Raw genomic sequence first — 24,859 nt, 5'->3', positions numbered from 1 at the left:
ACCCAAACAAACAAACACTAAACGTACGTTTAACAATAAAAAATAAAGGTCTTCATGCAGTGAAAAACATAACCTTACCGCGCTCACACTTCAAGATCTCTATCTATTTCTATTTAGTGCCACTTACGTACTTCCGGATTAAAAAAAAAAAAGTGTGGAGGCCCAAAGTGATGACACGTTATGTATTCCTTTGTATGGTGCACAAGAAGTGTGGGTGCCCGAGCCCCCACGGCCCCTTGGCCCACGGTTCCGCCGGCCATGTTATATTCATACCCGGTAGTAAATGCAACATTCTTCCAGTGCTCGTCTTGTATGGGGATCCATTGTAGAAATGAGTGTATCATCCTTCCACCACATTGTGGATGACGTATTTCTCTTTGCTTGTACTCAAGTTGTAGATCATAATAACATATTAATAATATGGTTTTAACCTTTTTTCCCCTCTCTCTTCTCTATATTACAGAAAATAGAGTTGGAACATACTGTAGCTCAGGCTCTGTTGGCGACAAGTTTAGAACGCCACTTACGTTGGTGATGCAGCTGCTTCGCTGTCTTGAATGAAAGGAAGTAAAACGTAAACAAAAACACCGGCTGCACGAACAGACTCCTTGCGGTAATCGCCTACACAAGGGAAACAGGCGAGCGACCAGTCGAAGCGGTATCACATACAGGTGAAAAAGACACGCAAGATACGCAGGTTTAGGCACGGGACGTGGACGCACACGAGCCGGCTTTTTGACAAAGACAACGTGGATTTTCAAGAGTAAGGTGCTAGGGAATAGTCTTAAAGGGCAAGCAGTCAGTGTTAAAGGCAGCATGATTTTAATGCTATGTTTTGTTTCATGCGCTGATAGAGCTGGGATTTCGAATATAAACTCTAACAAGGCATAAGGTCCACCTGGTGAGGAGTCTAGTCTAGCATAGACTCATTGTTTTCAAAAGGACAAGTTCACCTTCATGATATGTGGATTGAGAGAATGCAGCAATTAGTGGAACACATCAGTGAAAAAAACCCTGAAGTTTAAACCAAGATTCTGTCAATGTTAGTGACATCATCTCTAAGTCACTGCTTCATTACTGTACTGATTTGATTAACATTTTTGTGCCTTCCCTAAACTGAGTAATTATAACTTGCATGTTTCCTTACTTCTGTGGAATATGAATAACAAAAGACACAAGAGACTGTGGAATTTATCTGAAATGTGCTGCTGTCTTCTTGATATGCAATGAATGTATGTATACGGTATGTCATGTATCTTTTTTAGCCTGACCAGACCGCTGTTGCTTCACGACAGCGGCTGCGTGTAGTTAGTATCTTTTTATGTTTATCTATTCTTTCTTTCTTTGAAGCACAGATATGATGTATGGCTGGCAGGACTACAGTTTCTGTTGTATTGTCCACTAATGTATTGTCTTTGAATACTGATTACTGTATACATTTTTTGGGGTCAAAATTCTGCATCTTTGCAATATTTTGCCACATCCTCTTCCTATGCAGCTCAAGTTGACAGAACAGTAGGGAGAATGTGGGATGAAGGAGCAATCTCTGTGTGGGTGCGATTCTACATCTATGCAATCCATGGCTACTTTGCTGAGGTCATGTTCACCGCTGGCTGGGAGTTTGTTGTCAACCAGAACTTCAAGTTCCCGGGCAACACCAGCGTTTGGTCTCTGGCCATCTATGGCATGTCCAATCTCTTTATTGAGTGGATGTATTTGCGGATGAAGGGCAGGGTCCCCATAGCCGTCCGCCTGCTCATCTACACGCTGTGGATTTATGTTTGGGAGTTCTCCACTGGTCTGCTTCTGCGTCAGTTCAATGCATGCCCCTGGGACTACTCCCCATTTGAGTGGGACTTTCTGGGACTAATCACTCTGGAGTATGCCCCAGCTTGGGTGATCGGCGCCCTCATCACAGAGCAGATTCTCATAAAAAACACACTGCGGCTGCATTTTCGAGATGTGGTCGGCGTGGGTTCACCAGTGTCCCGAGCAAATGGACCAGCAAAGAAAATAGAATAAGAGTCTTTACTATTGGGATCGCTTTGGATTGCATGTCATGAAATGTTTTGCATGAAAATGTCTTTCTGTTTTTATGTCTTCATGTACTATTTGTCAGTGTGTTCAACACTGTCGTAAATAGTGTTTGTATCAAATCAAAATAAATTTTTACAAAGCTATTCTAAAGTTTAACATTTCACATGTTAGAATTTTACTGAAAAATATTACAGTTTGTGTTGTTCACATTCTGTGTCAAGTCAGAGTGTTTTCTATTGAAATGCATTTGAAACAACATACTGTAATCAGGGAGGTGGGATACCTCCCTGCTGCAACTATGAAAATGTGTGAAGTTTCCAAGTACCAATGTTGTACTTAAATTCCTTCAAAATGATGCACTCAGGTACAGTTAAAAATCCTGGTTACCAGCACAGAGCACAACGCACAAATGTAGCGCATACAAAACTCTACATTCCTCAGTATCAACCGTATGATGACAATTGCCCTGTACACTTAGACAGTATTATTGTGAAGTGCAAATGTACGTATACAAGCATGTATATTCTATAAACACATTTGTGTGTGACATGGCGCCATTACACGGTATGCATGAATTGCAGGTCTTGTGCCTATTTAGGGGAACAGAGATGTTTGGGAGCTGTACACACCTGTAGGCCCTACAGTGTACAGCATATCAGGTCAACTAGTACTGTATTACCGGTATTAAAAAGTGGAAACTGAAGCACATGTTTGATTTTTACCCTGGGCTAATTTCATTGAATATCACTTGCCTCTGATTTGGGGAATAGGAGTATTTTTAAAAAATAATTTTTTGTTATTTTTTGAATATGCATGTTTGTATAAAATTATGTCAAATGTCCCTATCTCCCAAATTATATAAATTGTGGTGTTGTCATTTTTGTGAAATTCCTGAGAATTTCCTCTCTACAAAATATTTCATGTTAACAAAGGTGATGGTCTGTGACCACAAGTTTCTCTCATGATACGTATATAAATTTGTAAACTACTTAGTATTCTAATCTACGTAGACAATGATGCAAGAAGTTACATAGCACTGCAAATAGTTCCCTTTTCAAGGGATGCTATATGTAGAAACTTCCTGAAACTAAACATGGTGGACCCTCTTCAAACCTGTTTGGAAATGTAAGTCTCTGTATATAATGTGTGTGCAAGAGATATTGATGAATTGGTGTCAAGCTCATAGGCATCATTCTGAAATGCTGTTGATAGGCGTCCTAACAAAATGAGTTCAGTGTCAGTTTGATGGATGATATGCTGATCTTGCCACTGTTTCCACAGTTCATAACTGTGGACTTTCACATGTACAGTGTATACCAGTTGACTCAGAAATGCACATTACTTCTCCAAGCTAGTTTATGCTAATCCATCTCAATAGTGTAAGTGCCAGTGGCATATATGCCCATCATAGTGCATGTATACACATACAGTGTATGTTTATTTGTAAATAGAATGTTATCATTTTTCTTCTTTTTTTTATTTATTTTTGTTTTACTTCAGTCAGTATCTTGAAGTTCTTGATTCTGATTACTTGTATCTCTCCATCAATTTTTATGTTGCCTAGAAACATTTATAGCTTCGCTCTCTACATTTTCTCTGTGACACATCAATTAGGTGTCTTGTGATAACTATACACAGCCCCGTCGCTTCACAGAAGTCACGACACGGCATCTGGTCAGGCTAGTCTTGTGAATGCCATGAATTACTTATTTAAGTTTAAAACAAAACAAAACTGAATATTGGGCAGTGCATATTACACGTATATGCATGTATATTGAGTGAAAACTGAATACGCTCTTGATATAGGATGCATTTTGATGTAATTTTGTCATGAACAGTATCCATGATCAAGAATACATTGTTTTCATTGCCAGTTTTGGAGCTGTAAAAGTTGAAAGTTTTTTTTTTTTTAATGCATTGTATGATGGTAAGATTTTAACTGTTACAACATCACAACACGGAGCAGTGTACTCCTATTGTATTACTTGGGCATTATGTTAAATACGTTATATTACAGGATGACTTTTTTGTCTGGTGGCCTATTTAGGTCCGAGAAGTCTTCACATACAAAATTTTGGTAGCCCAACACCAATTTTAGTGGCCCTTGGCCACTGGGTCACCACGAATGTTGAGCCCTGTAAATGTACATTACAGAGTGTGCACTTTGCAGGTGCTAACTCAGTTTGTTGCACCTTGACCACTTTCTTCCTGTAAACTAGGCCTTCCTTTCCCCCCCCCCCCCCACCCTGAGAAATGCAGAAGGGAGTTTCTGTATTTTGCAGTCCATCAGCACTGAATGGGCACTAATGGAATATGGAGAAAAATTACTTTGAAGAGGAAGAAAAGCTTAGTAGGTAAATAGAAAGCTGATAGCTTTACCAGAGCTGCCAAGTCTGTGCGATTGTGCAGGAGCCTTCCTGAAAACTTATGATTTCTCATCATGCTCACTCTCTCTGATTACTTTTTTGGAATCTCCCTGGTTTTTGATGTGCTAAAGTTGGCAGTCCTGCTTAACCTTGCCCAGACTAGGATGCAGTGCTTTCGAAGCAAGACATTGATTTTATATCTCTTATTACATGTACCAGGGTAGTTAAATGTGAAATATACGTACTCTAAGCAGTTGGCCATACAAGAACTGTAGAAATAGTATGCATGACGATGAAAATAAATAAGGGATTGATAGATGTAGTGCATGAAAGAGATTAGATAAACAGAGATATGAGATAGATAAGAAGCAGGAGCAAAATAATGAAAAAGAGAAAGAAAGTAATTGCCAAGAGAGTTCTAAGAGAAAGCAAAGTGAATTGCAATGGAGAAAGTGTGAAAAAAGGACGATAAAGATATCATTTAAGTTGGAAATCTCAAAAAGAGAGTTTGTTTGAAAGTGCAAATATGTACTTATTCTACAGAATGAGCCATTCTTTTAACTTTAATTTTCATATAGTGTTGCATGAAAAATTGAGGGTGTGTATCATTCCTTTCTTATATTTGGTGAGGCAAACTACTTTTATAGGTTATGAAATGTGTGATCTTCTTGTGCATGTACATGTACACATGTATACACATACAGTATTAGACAAGCTGTATGGTATTGGTGATATGTGTCATGTAGTACATTGTAGACAGTCTGGCAATTACTGTAAACATTGTTATTTTTGTGTGATAAATTTTTCGCTCTGAATGGCTCCAAAACATATCCACAGGTTCTTGAATTTGCATGATGCATTTGCATGGGTTTTAGAATTTGTGCCAGCCAAAAAAGTATAGGATATATGCAAAAATTAATGTACCGCAAAAATTTCTGCATTCTTTACAGTATCAGATTTAGCTGCATCCACAAAATGGAGCATTTCAAAGAACTTCTTTTTTCCTTAAATAAAGGTTATTCAGGATGGATTGATGAAAATGGTTTCACACAGATGGGTTATGAGACATTATATGATAAACTTTTTTATGTCATATTTTGGTAGGTGTCTTGCTTGTGACCTATGGGTTGCATTTCTCAGTGGATTTTATTCAAATTTGATATGGAAGTGTATTGTTTAAAAATCTAGCCACCTGTAACGTCTGGTGGTAGTGTCCCACTTTTTATGCCTTTATACAGTGGACTCCCGTTATAACAAAGTCAACGAGACTGGCAGTTTTCTTTCGTTGCATCGAAATTTTGTTATAACCAAACAAATAAACAATAAGAATGCATAGAGTCGATAATGTTGCGGCCTGAATTTTTACTTTGTTGTAACCGGAATTCCATTATAACCGTGTTTGTTATAATGGGAGTATACTGTACACAAAATAATCAATTTTTTAGGGTCTCCCAGCTTGTCTGTACTCTATCAGCCACATTTCTCAATGGATTCTGTTCAACTTTTGTACAGACATATCATTGTCAAATCTTAACCTGGTCTAGTTTTGGTTATGGTGCCTCCAGTGTTTTGCATTTTATTGGGTCCAAAGGCTACCACTGTGGTATATTTCTTGTGTGTGCTCTACCATTCATATTTCTCAAATGATTTTGTTTTCATAACTCATATATGATCCTGCATCATGGTAAAATGAAGACCCCTGCTGTATTGGACTGGTAATGCTGCTCTGAATGTTCCAGACCTCCTTTTGGGATCAAAGGTCATATTTTGGTGTCTTTTGTGCATCTCGTGATATGTATATAACTGTTTGTACTCTGAAGCACAATGGTCAAATCTACTTGTATACTCCTGCTGTTTTTAGTGAAGCTTCCCTCTGTGTTTCATCTTTTATGGCGTCAAAGGTCAGTTATATTTAAGGTGCTGACTTACAGTACGTACACTCTACTGGGCACACTTTTTGCCTGTTTTTTTTTTTCCCTTCTGCTTTGGTAAAGGTCTATATGCAGGTCCATCATGGTGTACAGTAGGCCTGTATTGTACATGTACATTGTACCTTTCACTTAGGCTATTATTCGACTAATGCGAGGTCGACTTAAGCAAGGTTGATGTTTTTTTTTTTTTTATGCATGCATGTTTTGTCTGGTATTTACATAGTGTCTGGACAGTATATTTTGTTGCCATAAGAAGAGGAAGATTTTCATTCGTCGATGCATCTAGTTTGAATTGGAAAGAAGAAGATGTCAGATGTCTTCTTAATTGCACATACATGTGATACAATCAGCACAAATTCATTCATTTATTGAATACATGTACTTATGTTGTAATCTTGAATAGAGGTTTATGCAGGAGACTGTCAAGGTGGCCTGTGGTGTCACATATTTTATCTCCTGCTCGGGAGTACATGAGGCTAACTCAGTTAAAATGGGTAGAAAAACGTAGGCCTACATTCACTTCAGTTTGAAGTCTATATTTTTTATTACAATGCACTGTATTATCGCAAGAAAATATTTATTCATCCTTGTGTTCTTTTGTCCTTGTTTGAATGAATGGGGCAGTTATGTGTTCGAAATACATGTTAAGGGTAGACAATTAAAGTAATGTTGCAGTGGCAACAGCGCTGTATGCTTAGTCAATCCTTTTGTGCTCATAAACACACATGCAACTGTTGAAGGGTGTTGTAATACACTTGTATGTATTCATAGACATTTGTTGACAATTTGCAAATTGACATACATGTAATGATCAGCTCACAATATTCATTTCATGATGCAAAGGTGCATCGCAAGACTACATGCTGCACTCATAGCTATTATTCACATGTTGGATATTCTTCAGTGTGAATTCGCTGCACAACAGAAATAGTTCATGATTGGATGGTATTGAAGGGGAAACCAGAAAATGTTTGACCCACAATGAAAGCAATACTCTCTGGTACTTATGACTTTAATAGACCCATTTAATTGTTCCATTTATTGTACAGATTTGATTAATGATTTATCACTCTGAATTTCATCCAGTTTCATTTTAATTTCATTTTACCACCTAGAGGACTTGTAAAACTGCAGATAGATCAACTCATTTAGAGAGATGATAATTGGTATCGTACATAATTTGACATGATACTGAAGAGTGCAATATCAGGTAATATATTTCACAATCAAAGGTAATATATTTCACGATCAAGGTAAAAAAAATATTCCCATTCAAGTTTTGTCATAATATACATACACCAACATTGGAAAATCAACTTTTCACCAGATGCCATCATGCATTCATGGCAAGCTGGTAAGCTGAGAACTTGATTAAAATCCAGTCAACATTTTATGAGTAAGTTGAGCTTTGTGAAGATCGGAGAATAAGCTTTTCACTTTGTACTGTTACACTAAATTGGACTTTGCTTCATTCAATGTCTTGGCTTCAACAATCTCTGGGTTTACTAATAGAAGTGGAGTTATTATTACTTACTTGCTCTGAGGGCTGAAAGCATCTTCCAGTTACTGTAAAAGTGGATATTTTCGTGTGAATAATTTTTCGCATTCGGCCGGGCAAGAAGAGTTTTGTGTGTTTTTAATACCGCAGAATAAAGACATCAACTGCTGCAACATACGGCAAAGAAAAATATTCATGTGTTTTTATTTTCGCGCTATTTTCTGGTGGCATGAAATATGCGAAAATTTCAACACTGCGAAAATTTCCACTTTTACAGTACATTATGTTACATGGTCTGAATCAAGTGGTAAAGTTTAAACCCGTAAATATGTGGTACATTATTGTAGATACTGTGCAATTCACCATTACACGCCTACTTTACAGTTTGGTAGTAAACTTTATGCGACCTGTAGGTGCTGGATACGCCCATGTGGTAGCGTGCAAATAATGGGGATCTTTTTCTCCTTAGATTCTCTGCTTTTTCAGTATATGATCACCAAGGCATACATGGTCCAGAGTTTGTTTCTGATTGTACAATTACACGGTGTATTTATTGCATTTAATTGTTTGTTGTTTGCTTACACATGGATGCTCAAAATGTCAAGTATATAGTGCTTGACTGTTTTTGTTGTTGTAATGTTCATTTATCCATCCATATGCTAATATATAACACTTGTATTTATACTTCTTTGCACAGGGATATGTGCACTCATGAAATTTAAGTTTATCGATAGTTTGATCTGTTAATACTTCCACTGTTGTTGTTAAACCCTAATGTGAAGATAGGACCACTATCGGTACTTACTTCAGACCAGACAACAATGGCTTCCTTTCTAATTGTAATGCATGTTGTATGTAGTTTTATTCACATTTCATGTGTACTTACAGTCATGTGCAGAAACATTTATTTATGTATACATGTAATGTTGCCATATTCTATTCACAGATTTGTCAGAGAAGGGAATGGCTGAGCTTTGCTGCTAAAAAGTCCAGAATACGTTCTCACATTAATCATTTGTTATTACTTTTCTACATGTACGCTCTTCACTGTTTATTGAGTTTGTGATGTTATTTATTTTTTTAGAAGGAACCATGAGTACTTCCATCACTCGCTATTAAATAATAATATAATGGAAATTCACCTTTAATGTGTGACAATTAGTTGAGAAGGAGAGAGACCAATGAAACACTTAGTTTACATGTTTGCTGCTGAACTGATATATTGCAAATATTGTGTGACTATTTTGTAATATGAGGACACGCACTGATTTGACAATAGTGCAGCAGTTTGTTGTAAACTGAGGTCAGTGTGCAGTTAGGTTAGCTTATTTTCTCAAAACAGCTATAATGTGAAAGTTGTAGGAGCACACGTGCATAGTGTACTAGTGGTACAATGTAATGTGTCAGAATGTGTAAATGCGCAAATAGTCCTGTGCAATAACCTAGGAAATGAGAATGGTTCTCAAAGTAGCAAAGAGAGCTGGAAGTACATCAACAAAATACTTAACTTCACCTCATTTTGATAGCTTGCTTGGAACTCCTAATATACAGTACTGAAGTCATGATGTCACAATCTTTTGTTATAGCTTTGTGCTGGTTCCAAACAAGATATCCTTGCACAAGGCTTCGGGTAGTGGGTTGGAACCAGCTACGAGCATGGTTAGCAACAGTTGTGTTCACAGATATTGAGGCTATGTGAGGTTGTATAGAACCAGTTTCCATGGCAGTGAATGCTTATGGTGCCACACTTTGGTACTCTGTGTGTCATTTAGCAGGGTGATACGGTATTTCTTTATTTTAAGCCAGGAATCTATTCAATATCAATGGTTTCAGGTTAGTCATGTGTGAAATGTACCTAATGACAAGAATGAGTTGTGATATGTTGCTGAATATAACATGTTTGAGAATATGGTGTAGTGTAGGAAGTTAGGTGCACATATGAGGAGTTTGTTTGCAAAAACCGATAAGTCCATATTTGCCAAATGGAGATACTGTATTTGCGATTAAAGGTCAAGAAAAATAAAGAGAATAATAAGAAAATTTTTGCTTCTTTTGACCATAACTTCAAAATTATACCTTTATATGTAGTGACCAATATATCATTTAAAAGGTATCGTTTTGTACTTGATGACAGAGATCGTACTCCATCGGTTTTTGCAGACAAACCCATCATATATTATTTGAATGTATGCAGCAAGCAACTGTGTTTGATTGTATGTTACACTGTTTGGATTAAATACACGTACCAGTGGCATTTACAGCATGCTGTATGTAACATCATTTAGAGAGCAGCCTTAGTGTGTGCATTTAATGTGGCCTTGTGTGCTTGCCCCATTATCAAGCAACACTGTAGCAATATTTCACCTCCTCTTCCCAAATGTTTTAACCCTTTCCATATTTTGAAGATTAAAACAAAAAAGGAACAAAGAAAACAAAGATTTCTATATCTCATTTTGCTTCCTGTATTTTCTCATTGCTCGTATCGAGAGATGATGTATATGTGAATGATCTTGATCCGTGTGAGAGCATTACACAGTACACAGTACACAGTATACAGTGTATCAAGTGTACCTAGGTACATTGTATGTATCTCGCCATTCATCTTTATTAGTTTGTACCTCTCTATTTGAGGAGCCGCCATGGCTCAGTGGATAGGATTAGGGACTCTCAATAGTAAGGTCCTTGGGTTGAGTCCACCAACTGTAGCAGTTGTCCCTCTAGGCATTCAGAGAGAACTTGCATTAAAGTTGTTTGTGCCATGTTACCTTGCTCAGCTTTTTGAGCGGCCATTCAACTCCAATCATCGCACATGTTCATTCACACAAATCACGGTAATGCACATTTTAAACAACACATAGTAAATGCACATTCATTTTCAACATCCCAGCTCACCATTTGCTCCATTTGTGCCAAAATGAGTGACTCAAATCAATGACAATATTACCACGATAGTTTGTAATTGGTCTCTCTTGTTTTTTAATACATAAGCACACTTGTAACTCTGATATCCATGAAAATGAATACATATACGGATCAAACACAAATTAATTATGGTGTCCAAATTTTACACTACACAGTACAGGAAATAAACCAGTTTTGATTATTAACAACAAAGTCCACCAGAGGCTTCAACACAACAAACTCTTGGAGAGACATATATAGCACCATGCCCTGATGATCCAAATACTGTGTACTGTAACTGTGGCTATAGAATACATGGAACATAATCTCACACCATGCACACAAATCTTGAATATGACACATGAACAAAATGACAAGGATGAAAACAAAATAATCACTTTTTGGCAGTCATTCACTGTGAGATAAATAAATACAACCCAAACACTTATAAATAAGAGAGTTGGCTCATTTTACCTGACAAACACGTAAAACTTCAAATTAGGCCAGAAGAATTTAAGTATTTCACATAGAAATATTGATATTTCTCCAAATATATACACTTTATACACATGGAATGTCAAATAAATAAATAAGCTTAAAGTATAGAGACGGGGACGGAAAAGAAAAATTGTCAGTGATGAGATTTTGAGTTGACAGGTGTATTCATGCAGATCCTGAAATTCAGATTAGAATTTACCCAAAATGCAACAAGAGCTCACGATCATGAATTAACTGAGAATCTACTGAAACGTTTTCTCGTTTCAATCAGCCCCAAATGTCAAACCTTACAAATAATCATGCAGCTGTATCTATGTGCTTGCTGCTTGTTTTGCTGATTTTATTATTTGTCTACATCAAATGATGAGCTTGCGAGGAAGTTGGAAGGGGCATCATAAATTATGTGAAGTAAGTTCTTTACCACTACCATGATTGAGGGCAATAGAGAACAGTATAACCTCGAAACCATGATCACAGTCCAGTTTGTCAGACCAATATATATTGGCTACAGAATCACTCCAGCCACTGTACAACAATCTAGAGAGGTGTCCATATGAAAACTTGGGTATACTGGCATATAAAATCACACTAACACACATCCAAGTAAGGCAAACATGCACAGGTTGGTATTGACTTCCAGACAAAGAAAGATGGTGGCTATAAATGAATAGAGATCAAAATATCAAACAAGACATGCTATATTTGAAGAGGCAGCAGACTAAAATACTGCTGCACTGTGCAGATTGGTCAAAAATGGCTAAATACTGTAGAAATCAGTACAAAAGTGAACATTCATGGCAAATCCCATATTCCATATGATATCACCAATCAGCTGCAGACATAAATCAAGGTGTTTACCACATGTATGATTACCACACTCTCTCCAATGTTAAGCCATCACATAATACATTGCATGACCTAAAGCTTGTGCAGTCAAAGAAAGAGAGAGAGAGAGCAAAAGTACCCCAATATAAACACACAACTCCAATGTTTTTATTACATGTATTTGCAAATGTAGTTATCACCCAGCAACTGCACAGAAATGCACAAGTTCAACCTCAATACCTGTAGGTTCATGGTAACTTTTTTTTTTCAGTGTAGAACCAGAAGGGGTGCACTCTGTACAAAGTCTGTTGAGTAAATGGCTTTCTAGCTCTCAACTATTTGATATCATGCAATGACAGCTGGAAACATGCATGAGATCAAAAGGTCATAGGTACATTGTACATTTAATAAAGATGCATGCATGCACAATAGTTCCCTGAGAATTTTACATTCACGATGTAATCTTGCATTTCTTTTTTTTTTATAAGATTACTCATACCATGTCCATTTTGTCCTCTGACGTGTATCATTCAATATCATTCAGAAATTAAAGAAAATTAATGGACACTGTGAGTCAAACTGTTGGTTTTCAACTCCTTTCATGCTCTGTACATGAACTTGCTGACTGTACATAAAGCTCACTCATATTATAGAACACTTTATTTCTAGCAACATCATGAAGTACTGTATACGCCATATATTTCACGAGTCTAAATCAAGACTTCCCGACTATTTCGCGAGTGGTTAAATTCGCGATTGTGGAGTCCTGTACTGAACAGAGAAATGTGTACGCGTACATCACATTCATATCACGTTCAGAGTCAATATTTTCGCGTGTTTTTAATTTCGCAAATAGCAACTGACTCGTGAAATTCGCGAAAATAAAAACCTCGCAAAATATTCGGTGTATACAGTATCATTACAAGGTCCGTGATCATTATTTTTGTTTTCATTACCTTACAGGCAAAAGGTGAGAGAAGAGCTCAGTTGAGAGTCACAGTAGGCAGATTTCAATGATCACTTTGTCTACATGATTAAAAACTAGCTGTCATGCTGAAGTGGGGGTGACTGTTTCCTCTGAGAACTACTTCCTGGTAATTTAAAGCCAGATGTCCAGCTTTAGGGGTGCTTTGATAAGTTTGCCAAATAACATCTTGAGAGTAAATGACAACAATTCTGACTTATTTAGTCTCATAACACTATTTGACAGTAAACCTGTTAAACTTCAAATGGATATTGTTTTGGTCCAACAGAATTCACAGTTTGGGCTCAGAATTACAGTATAAGATGTTTTCTTTCAGTAATTATTCATTAAAAATTGGTGATGTATGGCACAACATATTCAAATACATATTCAATGACAAAGCTTTTACAAACAGGAAGACCAATCATATCATATTTTCAAACATGGGGAATGCATTTTATGCAATTAAATTTTTGCAGAGATTTTGTAACTTAAATCCAAATGATTGCACAAAGTAGAAACTTAATATGAATGTTTTACTTTATTATCACATGAAAAACATGGAATTGCCCCTCATCCTGTTTTGTTTTTTCATCTTGCAATGCTGCAAAGATTATACAGAATAATTGCCAGAACATAAATAAAGAATTGACTACTTTAATCACAGGTGGACAATTTTCATATGGAAATTACCTTCAAAGTGAAGGTCATTAAAGTGTTGGCCAGTCACATAAAGTGTCATTACTTCTTTTCTGAAATTGTTTTGAGTACCAATTCGACAAGGTTAACCAGGCAAATGATTACTGGTACCGCAAATTGCACAATCTTCCTTCCAGGCACACACTTCTCTGTTGGGCTCTCAAACTCACTCTATTTAAAATGGAGCAGATAGCTACGGGAAACACTGAGGAGCATTTTTTTTCTTTTCTTTGCATTACTATTGTACTTGACATGGTGAAGTTTATATTATTTTTCTTCATTTGCTCTTTTCATAAATAATTGTAGCATTCAGAAGCTGGGAACTTTCTGGAAATCAAGGTGAAATAATCATATGATTGCTGTACATAAACAAGATTGATAATAAAGCATGCGCAGGGCATTTGCAGCAAAGTCTTGTCTGGCCTTGGAAGGATTTCTTGGAAATACAATTGTGGACAGACTTCTATCTTTTTTTTTCTACCTAGAACTAAAAACGGAGCAAGCATTTGCTGCTGATTGTTGACTACTCCATCTACAAAATCAAGAACAAATTGTCATAATATTGTGAGAAAGCCAGAATGCTGAGGATTCAGTCTCCCTAGGGAGAAATGAGTAGGGACATCAGCTTCCTAAAGCTCCCTCTTCGTCAATGTGTTATTAATTCTAAACCATTTTAGCCTTTTTTTTTTTTAAATCAGAATTTATGATTTAAAACAATGACAGCACATAACTCAATGTTCCAAGTAAAAAAAAAAGAAGCAAAACAAAGTGAGATTACTCACAAATGCAAAAGGTCAAACAAAACATGATTGATATATCATGGTTACTTCTGCACTGCCAACAACTGAAGAAGTTTTAACCTCATGCCCTGGAGTATTATTAAAAAACAATAACACCCAAATTCACTGTATATGACCTCACAAGGTGTGAGGAGCAAAGCAGTTACATGCATTAAGAAGGAACTCCCTGGAAAAAAAAATGTGATAGAATGAATCCAAAATCAACAGGATATTATGACTGTTGGATCCCTTCCAGACTGTGAAGAATGGGTGCTCTATTGAAGAGTGAATCGGTCATGGTTAAAAGCTGGAAGGCTGCCAATACAAATTACATGTTATAATAAGCTTTGAGAGGGCTTTTTTTTTTCCTTTCTTTCTTTTGTGAAGAGGTGGGGGTATCTTTTATCCTATTCCTGTCCTGAATCAATCAAGTCTTGGCACCATGACGCTTCATACAACTGAGTGATTATCTCTTTCACACAGCTCCATAACAATGATGACTACAATCCACGGATTTAATAATAAAATTGTAGACGCCATGTAGGATAAAGAATTGTATCCGTCCAACATACCTGTGTACCTGTCCTGTAAAACTTTACTGACCTGATTTTGTTGAATGTTGATTATGATTTCCACCTAATCTTGTAGGGTCACTGAAAGAAATATGGTGAAATTTCCTTTAACCATTCAGTCCCACATTCACCTGTAGCTCATGATCTTGAATATGTATAACCAAATATGCACCAAGGCTTCAAGTCAATGTGCTTGAAGAGAATCTGATATTTTTTCTCTGCAAAGCTGACAAGAGCAGCCACATACTCTTGCACACAAATGCCGTTGATCTAGATCTCTATAAAACTTCGGAGGTCCGCGATGGACAGGGGCTGTCGGCTGGTCAGTGTGTTGATAAGCTTGGGATGTAGGTCTCCATGGAGATCAAGTCTGGTCAGGTGCGTCACGCGACAGTGTTCTGTGCCGCCGGACATGAGTGCTTGGATACAGAACCCTGCCATCAAGACCTGGGGCAGAGGGGATAACAATTGAATCACAAGCATCAGCTACACTGTGCCACCACAGACCAGGAAGTACCTGTGTACATTCTCTATATCTTCATTGAATGTCTGTATATAGAAGGGATAAGGTCAGTTCCATGAATTCTGTAAATCTGTTCATAACAATCAGGCTACCATAAATTGCACCAGTGAGAGACGTGTGCCTGAATTCTTATATCTTGAAAAAAAAAATCCTGCACATGCCCAGGTGTGTGTCAACGTGTGTGTTTATGCAAGGATTAAGAAAATATATTTGCTCTAAATAATGCATAAATGATGAACCACTCACTCAAAATCATTTCCTTGCATGAGTGTGTGCGCAAGGAAAGGAAGTACTGGAAAGCATAATATTTTCGCGAATTGGAGCTGATGGCCTTTTTCGTGGCATAATATTTTAGTAAACTGCCACTGGCATTCAACGCACTTAGTGTCAACAAGAGCTTTTGTGTGCATTTTAATTTCGCAATTCTTGGCTTTCGTGAAATTTGTGAAATTAAAATGCACACGAACATTTCGGGTTTTACAGTATACTCCAAGTGATACCTATCAAGTTACATGTTGAACCACTAAATCAAAATTTTTGCTAAGCTGTTCATATCACATACATAAAAAAATGTACATATTTGAATACCTAAAATACACAAATCACTTTCTGGCTAAGTCTCTCACCTCTGCTCTAACAATTTTCTTTCTGACAGGAATCCTTGAGTGGTGAATGGAAGATGCAACCAGGAGAAACCTGTCATCCTGTTTCAAAAACAACAAACAAATTTGTTTCACATGTGAAAATGGTGTGATACGATATGAAGACAGAACTTATGACAGTGTCTGACAGCGAATTTTCACAGGTAATGTGTTATAATAATGTATACGTGTCATTGTATGTTCCATCAAAAGATGTATTTCTCAAGAAGGCACTTTATACTCATATATAAGTTTCCCCACAACACTGATAAAGTCCTGTGAAAACCTATTGCTGACAAACACAGAAATTAACAATTCACATTGTATAATTCTTCTTGACTATTTTCAAACATCTCATGAGCATCTTTGAGCTAAAATAACTTCAAAAACAAAACAAAATAATGTCTCAAAGGCTAATTGATATGCCTTCTAATACAAACTGAATATGCAACATATTTTGGGTGAAGTTTTGATTTTCATGAATATTGTAAGTCAAACAAACTTTTTCAAATTGCAACAAAATGTAACAAAATGCTTTGTCTACCTTCTCTTAGGTGGGATATTACTAACTTTCCTCTTGAAAATGGTTCTTATTTACAAATTTGACCACTAAAATTTTTGTTTTTCAAATCTCAATACTGCACTCATGAAATTTATGGCATATACTGTATCATAGTGTACGGTATATAATTCCAGTGTTTCAAAATTTGTTGCATTTTCAGTCAATATGCACATAAGTTGATTAAACTTAACATTACTCTGGGATAAACACATATATGACCACAACGAGGGACAGATGGTTGATACCATTTATACAAAAGTCACAACAATAACAATAACAAATACATGAGGAGATAGGAAAGTTGTGACTGAGAATCTCACCATCTCTCGTGTTTGGATGACAAGCAAGCAATCTCTGGGATGCTGAAGGAGGCACTGGTCTGTCTTGAACACCATGTAAACCACTTGCAGCCCATCCCCAAAGTCCTTCTTGATCTTCACTTCCTGTATTTAAATAAATCATACAAATAATCACATCACTGCAACTGTCTCACTGAGCATGCATAGAAGCAAGTCTTTGAGAGGGGAAACAGAGGATGCAACAAGCTACCAAAAGAGCATCAACACCTTCCTCATCATCACTTTCATCCTCATCCTCTGTCATCATAACTGTCATCCTTCTTTTCTTCAGCGTCATCCTTAATGCTATAACTATTGTACGGTTCTTCATCATTATCATCATTTTCATCATCACCATTATCATTATCTTCATCATCATCATCTTCATCATCATCATCTTCATCATCATCATCATCATTATCATCATCATCATCATTATCTTCACCATCATCATTACTTTAATTATAACCATACTAACTGTTACCTTCATTATTCCAAGTTTCACCATCACTGCCATCCTTTCTACTATCACATTTTATTTGAAAATTGCCTATTATTTTTCTACTTGCCTGCTTTCAAACTTATATTTGTCGTTCAATTTAATCAATCTCTCTGTGACTGTTCTAATCCTATGTAGAAGTACAAGTATCACCTTCTGTAAATTTATATACAAGGTATGGATTTCACATACATTGTATCTCTGCTTTTCAATTTATATGTTTGTTTAGCAAGTTCAGAAGACTGCTTTCTTTCTATCAACAAAAGAGTCTCCTCTTAACCCTAAAAGGGCTGGGGGGGGGTGGAATCCGCCCCCCCTCGACGTTTTGCGCTATAATTCTGTAACGCGAGAAGGCCTCGTCGCGAGGCTTGACTTTCTTCGTTCAAGTCTCACGCAACTTTGGAGACCAAATTTGCAATGTCTGCACATACTTTTGCGAAGCCACGCCCGTTTTTGTAACGGAATGTTGCCCCAAAACGGGCACAATTTTGTGATTTTGTGTACATTTCCTGTGGAAAACAGTGCTCTGTCATGAAAGTCATAAAAACCTAATTATTTTTACAATTAATCACTTTCATTGCTTAATTTTGTGCTAATTATGGTGAAAAAGTGGTCAGTGACAATTTCCATTGAAAAAAACAAAGAAAAAACAATAGTTGAAAAACAGAGAAATACATAAGAAATTCTGAAAGCGATAGAATACATAAGAATTAAATGAGTTTTGGAAGTTTTTGTGATGTACAATTGTTGAATATGCTAAAACAGATTTACAGATAAAAAATTAGACTCTCAATGCTTTTAATTACACTGTAGGCTAAAATATGATCTTGAGAGCTTAATTTGCATAATTAATTAATTGAAATTAGAAATTGATTGTTTCAAAAAATATTATGACACAATCTTGTAGATTTTGACGTGGGTCTCACGCATGCACAATTTCATCGCGATCGCACCACCGGTGGCCGAGATCTTGGGGGGGGGGGGGGGAATCAATCCCCCCTTGGTCTGAGCATAGTCAAAAAAGCCTGGACCCTTTATGGTTAAAATAAGCACTTTTATTACATAATTTGTTACAGTTGGCACAAACACCTTCATGGTTTGATGATATGGTTTCATATGAGGCAGCTTCAAGAGAAATAACTTTCAAATTGGTAATATATGTTCTCTGACTCCAGCAGAGTTTGTACATGGCCCACTTGCTTCCTATAAGCCATGGCTTGAAATTTACACCACAGTTCCAGACTACAGAGTATGACATTGCTACTGATCTATGTATATGAATGTGACTCATGTTTTCATGGCAACCAGACAACCTCTGCTAAGATTACCTTGAGCATTGGGTCATACAGTTGCCTGTTGGTGGGGTCTTTGAGGTAGTTGTACACCGTCCTGGCTGGGGCTTTGATGATGCCGATACCTGTGTAGCTATTAATAGGGTGGCTGGTACCATGCCATTTGCTGAGTAGAAGTATGTCACGATCCCTCCCCTCGTATCTGTGAAGATATCAATGGAAAGTTAACATTTAAGAAAAAAAAAAAGGGTTAAAGTTTGTAGATTCCTATAGGTACGTACTGTATCAGGATTAAGGTTAGGGAAAGAGTCAGGGTTAATTGTCCAGGGGGTAATCAGCCTCGAACTGTACCAGCAGTACCATCACACAATTACTGGTAGTCACCTTATAAAGTCTCTCTGTGCATATCCATGCACAAAATAGTACATCAAACCTAGCAAACTGTAAAGCTGGTATCTCACTGAGCGGCGAACGTTTGCGAACGTAGCGAATTTGAGATTCGCCAACTTTTCTGACGAATGTTTGCGAAAAATCAAAGTTCGCTTCTGCCATTAGCGACAGTTAGCGACTTTTAGCGATGTTTAGTGACAATTAGCAACACTTTAGTGACTGTTTGCGAAAGTGTTTGCGAACACAGGTGGCGACTATTAGCGAATGTTAGCAAATGTTAGCGACAATTTTGCAAATGTTAGCGACGGTTTTGCAAATATTAGCAACTGTTTGCAAATCCTTTGCGACAATTTTGCGAATGTTCTTGGACCTAGAAAAGTACCAGGCGATTGTGTATAGTAAGACCCATAAAACGACATAAAACCTTCCACTGAATTCAGATCTCTTGTGACAACCGTTCAAGATGGATTCCCAGGATATGGAAATAAATTTCTGCCAAGAAGAGGCTCAAGGTGCTGCTATCCTTGAAGAGCTGCTTTGTCAGGCTGCTGCTACAGCTATTGTGCAGCATAAGAGAAATAAAATAAAGAAAAACAAGAAAGGAAGAAGAAAAGAAAGAGAGTCAGAGAGTGCTTGTTGCAGAGGACAGACTTTAGTCAGTATGAAAAGCTTTTGAAGCAATTACAATCATGATGGAGATGTCAAGAGCTTCAAGAACTTTCTTAGAGTGGAACCTTGTCTGTTTCAGAAGCTTTTATATAGGAACCACGTGGTTACTTGTTCGCTAGCAGTGGCGAATCATATAAAAATGTTAGCGACACCGTATTACGACCGTTTGCGAATTCTTACGAGTGTTTTGCGAATGTTTGCGAATGTTTGCAACTGTTAGCGAAAATACAAATTCGCAAAGGTTCGCAAAGAAATTTTGAACATGTTCAAAATTTCTTTGCGACAAGAAAAACTGTTTGCGACAATAAAAACCGTTTGCGAACTTTCTTGCGAATGTTAACGAACCTTTTGCAACCGTTTACGAACCCTGGCGAATTCCCAATTTCGCTACGTTCGCAAACGTTCGCCGCTCAGTGAGATACCCCCTTAAGGGACTGCAAAATTTCACAATACACCATAATGTCTTGTAAATTTTGCAATGAGCCATACATATATGAACTTCCTTATAGCTACAAGGCTATGGGGAATATTATACTGTTTGCAACCTAACACTATGAAAAGCATCCAACATAAATAATCCTACTGATTTATGTAGCTGCATTAGCATAAAAGTAACATCAGCCACATAAAACAAGGCTAGATTTGGTGTGCTGCAGTTTGCTGCTAGCAAAGGCTATGTTTTTAAATCTAATGAAATCTGATTGGTGTTGTCATGGTTACCTCCAGCCTCCCTCCTCTTCTGGCTGCTGGTTGATGCTGGGATCAAAGCTGTTGAAGTGAGCCATCTGCAACAAAGACAATAACCATCAAGAGAGTGAGATCTGCAGAAATGGCCTGCATGTACAATGTATGTAATTATCATATGAGTACATGATACATACAAGTGGATATTATATGGAGGCCTACCTACTTAATAATGACATGTGTACCTACAAATGTACTCATTTACTCAGCTTTTGTTAAATTAATGAACAGTTCATACTTGACTAGTGCCTTTTTCATTGGATACAAAGAGCTTCAAGATGCCCACCCCAGGTCACTATTGGACTCATTGAATTGATGTGTGTACAACTGCCAAGCAGTGACAGTATAAAACAGACTGGATTCGACTTAATATCTTTTGGTTGAATATGAACTATCGTTCACTTGGATTTCCGGAACCTTAGATTACAGAAACTTGTGAAAGTGAAAGAATAATCAAGTTTCAAAAAAATTTACTTGTCAAAGCTCTAACCTTCATTCATGCTTTACGAGGATGTTTGTAAGCACATAAATCCTATATCAGTCACAATCACAAATCATCGCTGAAGAAAGATGTATGTCATACAAGTTACAACATATAAGTCTCTTCATCTGAGCAGGATATATGAATGCACTATCTAGTTGGTTTTTTTTTCTAATCATGAATGTACTACAGATCCCTACTGATGGAAGTTTTTTTTGCAAGCCATAAGGGATCCCGAACATCCAAATCAGACTTGCGCATTGTGACATTTTGATGATGAAAGCAAAAAATGCACCATAGGAAGCCATTAACATTCTGCCCAATACTCTCCTAAAGCATTGTACTACATCAGCTATATCTAGAAGCTCTGGCATGTTTTCCACACAAAATCAAAGCATCATGCCCCAGTCATATGATGGGATGCAAAAGGTTGCAAGTGGCTCTGACACACTATCAGAAGATTGTGGTAGGCTTTTTTAATGTAACTGCCACTGGTTGCTGGGTGATGATCTTTCCATTTTATTACCATGACTCATTAGACTGTTAAATAAAGCAATTTGCTTCTTTAAAGAGATATCACAAAGGGATGCAGCATGCAGTAATCCCCCTGTAATGATATAACCATCTTGTCATTTACCATGTACAGTGTATGTGATGGCATGTTGTGTGAGAGATAACCCTTAATAACTTTCCCATCAGGTACAACAATCTGAAAATTGTCTGGTGACAACATTATTGACTCTCTGTCATCCATCCGAGGCTGCCAATGGCATTCTCTTTAGTTACAACCAAGAAAACCAATATCGTGTAGGCCACAAAAGAAATTACAATATTCTGACTTTTTGAGAAACAATTCCTCCCAACCCAGCTACCATACCACATCTTGCTGTGCACTTCCTCAGTACAAAGTCATTATTAAAGCTCCTATGTGACTGCAGCCTCAAGAAGGAACCTTTAAGCATTCACATATATGCTTTTACAATCCCTGTGCAATTTAATCCCCATTTCATGTCTGAATTTGACTGACTGGCTTCTAAATCAAACAGAGCTTGCTTGGTCCTATGTGCACATCTCCACAATATTTGATGAGAGGGCCTTAATGATTGGAAGTGTGAGAGCAAAAATACTTCAGACTCACTAAGATTCATACACCCACTTATTTCAGGCAATTGCTTTTGACATTTTAAATTCATGATTATATGTAAATAATGGATAACTTCAAACCACAGGAATTAAATCTCAAGATATTTTTCACCATATAAACATTTATTATGTGTTAATATTGTACTCTTGTACACATTTGCACAGGGTATTAATCATAATTTGGACTACACTGAATATATACTCATAGTATAAAGTTAGTGACAGAAATACAGGGGTCATGAAACACAGTATGTCAATTTATATGTTTTTCTTAAATGTTAGATAATGGCTCATGTTAGAAACTAACTCTCCCTTCAATTGGAGGTCTTCTTATTTAAAACTGTATTTTTTAATAGATTTCACAGATACTTCTTTTACAAAAATACCACTAGTGACATGAAGCTTTAGTTGTTGTTTTTTCCTTGACAGAGAAATCAATTCTCTTCAGTAGTACATTACACTTGATTTAAAAATGAATATTGTAATATGTCGAGCTGTTTTCTCAATATTTACACTCTCTATGATAGAATTAGAGAAGAATGTGCAATTCTGTTCTTGCTGGAAGCTCAAGGAATTTGAGCAATATGGGAAGCATTCAGGCTAATTGGAAAGTCTGAAATGACTCAGACCAGCCTAAATTATCATGTGATCAGCTCGGATGAAAACTGGCACACAGTACTCCAGTACACTTTGTCTTCATATCTTAAGACCTATATCATGTGCATGACAGCTGCTTACATAAGTAGAGCAACATGATGTTGAGGCATTTCAGCAGCAAATCACTATATATGCAACATACACATTTTTGATAGCTACACACAACTTCAAATTATCACAAATGATATCCACAGTGAAGTAAGCACTAAATGGTTGTGAATACAAGCTTTAAAAATCAAGCTTTGCAAGGGTGGAGCATATTGTGTTAAAGGAAGCAATAAGGCACTGTAGAGATTTCTGCCATCCAAATCTTTTATACCAATGATAATAAGAGCAAGTAACACAGATGACAAATAGGATGATACATTGACAGATATAAAAGCACATGTACAAATGGATGAAGAGATATACAGGTTAATGAATAATAAGACAATATTTCAACATGTGGCTCTTAAAGGGATATGACTGGAGAGATGTCATGTGGCCAGCAGCTTAATATGTTCCTGCAATGAGCAGGATGTTAGGTACAAAAAAAAAAAAAAAAAAAAAAAAAATCCTGCGGAAGAAGGGTGCTTTGAATAGTGACATATTTAGACAATGGTGAAAAATGACAAATTTCTTTTACATATTATTTTTCAAATAGTAGTAACAATTCTCATAATGCAATATAGCAACATAAATGATCTAACACCTGGAGGAAATGTTTGGGGATAAATGCTCGAAAACAACTTAAGCTGGAAAATTTTGTTGAAGTTGTGAAATCTTAAAGGTTGTCAGAGTATTAAAGGACTTATGATTATAAAAATGAATGAAATTATTGGGAGAATATATTTCTAAACTTGCTACAGAGTGGTGAGCATGTCCAGGTTCAGCCAGAACATTGAAATAGCTGTGTGCATATAAGATATTGAAATCATAACGATGACAGAAGACAGGAGAACAGCGAATTTTGTCGCAAAGAAGGTATTGTTAATCACAAGGGGGAGGAAGTAAATGAACATCTGGAAGAAAATACACAATCGTACAGCTCCTAGAACAAGCAATGAATAATAATACTTATTTTGTGAAGCTGTACTTTGTTTCTCTCTTCTTGTATCTGTCCTTATACTTTCTCTCCAAATGATTATGTAAGCAAAAGAAAAGTAAACAATGAAGGTCCACATCCATCAAAAAGAAAAGTAAAAACACTACCACAAATATGGTGGACTGTCAAAGAAAAAGGAAAATTGCTTCACACACCACTTTTGCATGCCATTATGTGCACTGCTCAATGGAAATTAACAGCATGTGTGATTTGCAATCAACAGCAAGGAGATTGATTTTTGTATGGTAATTAGTTTCACTTGCACCTTTTACTTTACTGCACTGAGGCATCATGTGAAATATATGATGGGGGGGGGGGGGAATCATATTACTGTTAGTCTCTGCTGAAGGGGAACACCATACGGTAAAGCCAACTTGGTAAGCCTATATGGCTTTAATGTTGCCGAACTGTCCGGTCATTTTGAGTGCTTTTACCTCAGAAACCAGAGTTTGGATTGCCTTCTCGGCCACAAGCTGACATTCAGGACGAGACCAGACTTTTTGAGTGAACAGGTAAACAAACGATAGTGTGCACAAAACAAAAAGGAGAGGAAATCATGAGGAAGCAGAAGAGTGATGACTCTGAATTATACTCAGACAAAATATATCTCAACAAAATATCTGAATACTGAATACAAAGCAGTCAATAGGCTGCACATAGAAATTGGAATGGTGACAGAATAGATGGTAATAATAATAGTCGGTAAAGCGCACTGAGATACTTAACAAGTATGAAATGTGCTATCTAAAAACTAGATATAATTATC

At 36.9% G+C, this 24,859-nt stretch overlaps 2 protein-coding genes across 2 annotated transcripts in view; one reads left to right on the top strand and one right to left on the bottom strand.

Moving 5' to 3' along the window:
- Nucleotides 1-645: 645 nt before the first annotated feature.
- On the top strand, nucleotides 646-2,035 carry LOC139728594 (transmembrane protein 229B-like). The gene is made up of 2 exons (XM_071639533.1): nucleotides 646-763; nucleotides 1,499-2,035. The coding sequence occupies exon 2, from the start codon at nucleotides 1,525-1,527 to the stop codon at nucleotides 2,020-2,022; it is 498 nt and encodes a 165-aa protein (XP_071495634.1). The 5' UTR covers nucleotides 646-763; nucleotides 1,499-1,524; the 3' UTR covers nucleotides 2,023-2,035.
- A 12,014-nt stretch (nucleotides 2,036-14,049) lies between these two features.
- Nucleotides 14,050-24,859, bottom strand: part of LOC139728616 (uncharacterized) — a 116,173-nt gene continuing 105,363 nt past the window's right edge. Inside the window, exons 26-31 of the mRNA XM_071639557.1 lie at nucleotides 24,528-24,589; nucleotides 20,705-20,769; nucleotides 18,962-19,127; nucleotides 17,117-17,239; nucleotides 16,220-16,297; nucleotides 14,050-15,517 (exon numbers count right to left, since the gene is read on the bottom strand). Coding sequence (XP_071495658.1) covers nucleotides 15,341-15,517; nucleotides 16,220-16,297; nucleotides 17,117-17,239; nucleotides 18,962-19,127; nucleotides 20,705-20,769; nucleotides 24,528-24,589 — 671 coding nt within the window. The 3' untranslated portion in view covers nucleotides 14,050-15,340. The remainder of the gene's footprint in view (nucleotides 15,518-16,219; nucleotides 16,298-17,116; nucleotides 17,240-18,961; nucleotides 19,128-20,704; nucleotides 20,770-24,527; nucleotides 24,590-24,859) is intronic.

This window comes from Diadema antillarum, unplaced genomic scaffold (assembly GCF_040938485.1).
Source record: "Diadema antillarum isolate AM-2024a unplaced genomic scaffold, OU_Dant_1.0 seq00000187_RagTag, whole genome shotgun sequence".
Lineage (NCBI taxonomy): Eukaryota > Metazoa > Echinodermata > Echinoidea > Diadematoida > Diadematidae > Diadema > Diadema antillarum.
Note: the sequence above shows the minus strand (reverse complement) of the source record. Positions and strands in the feature narration are given on the sequence as shown.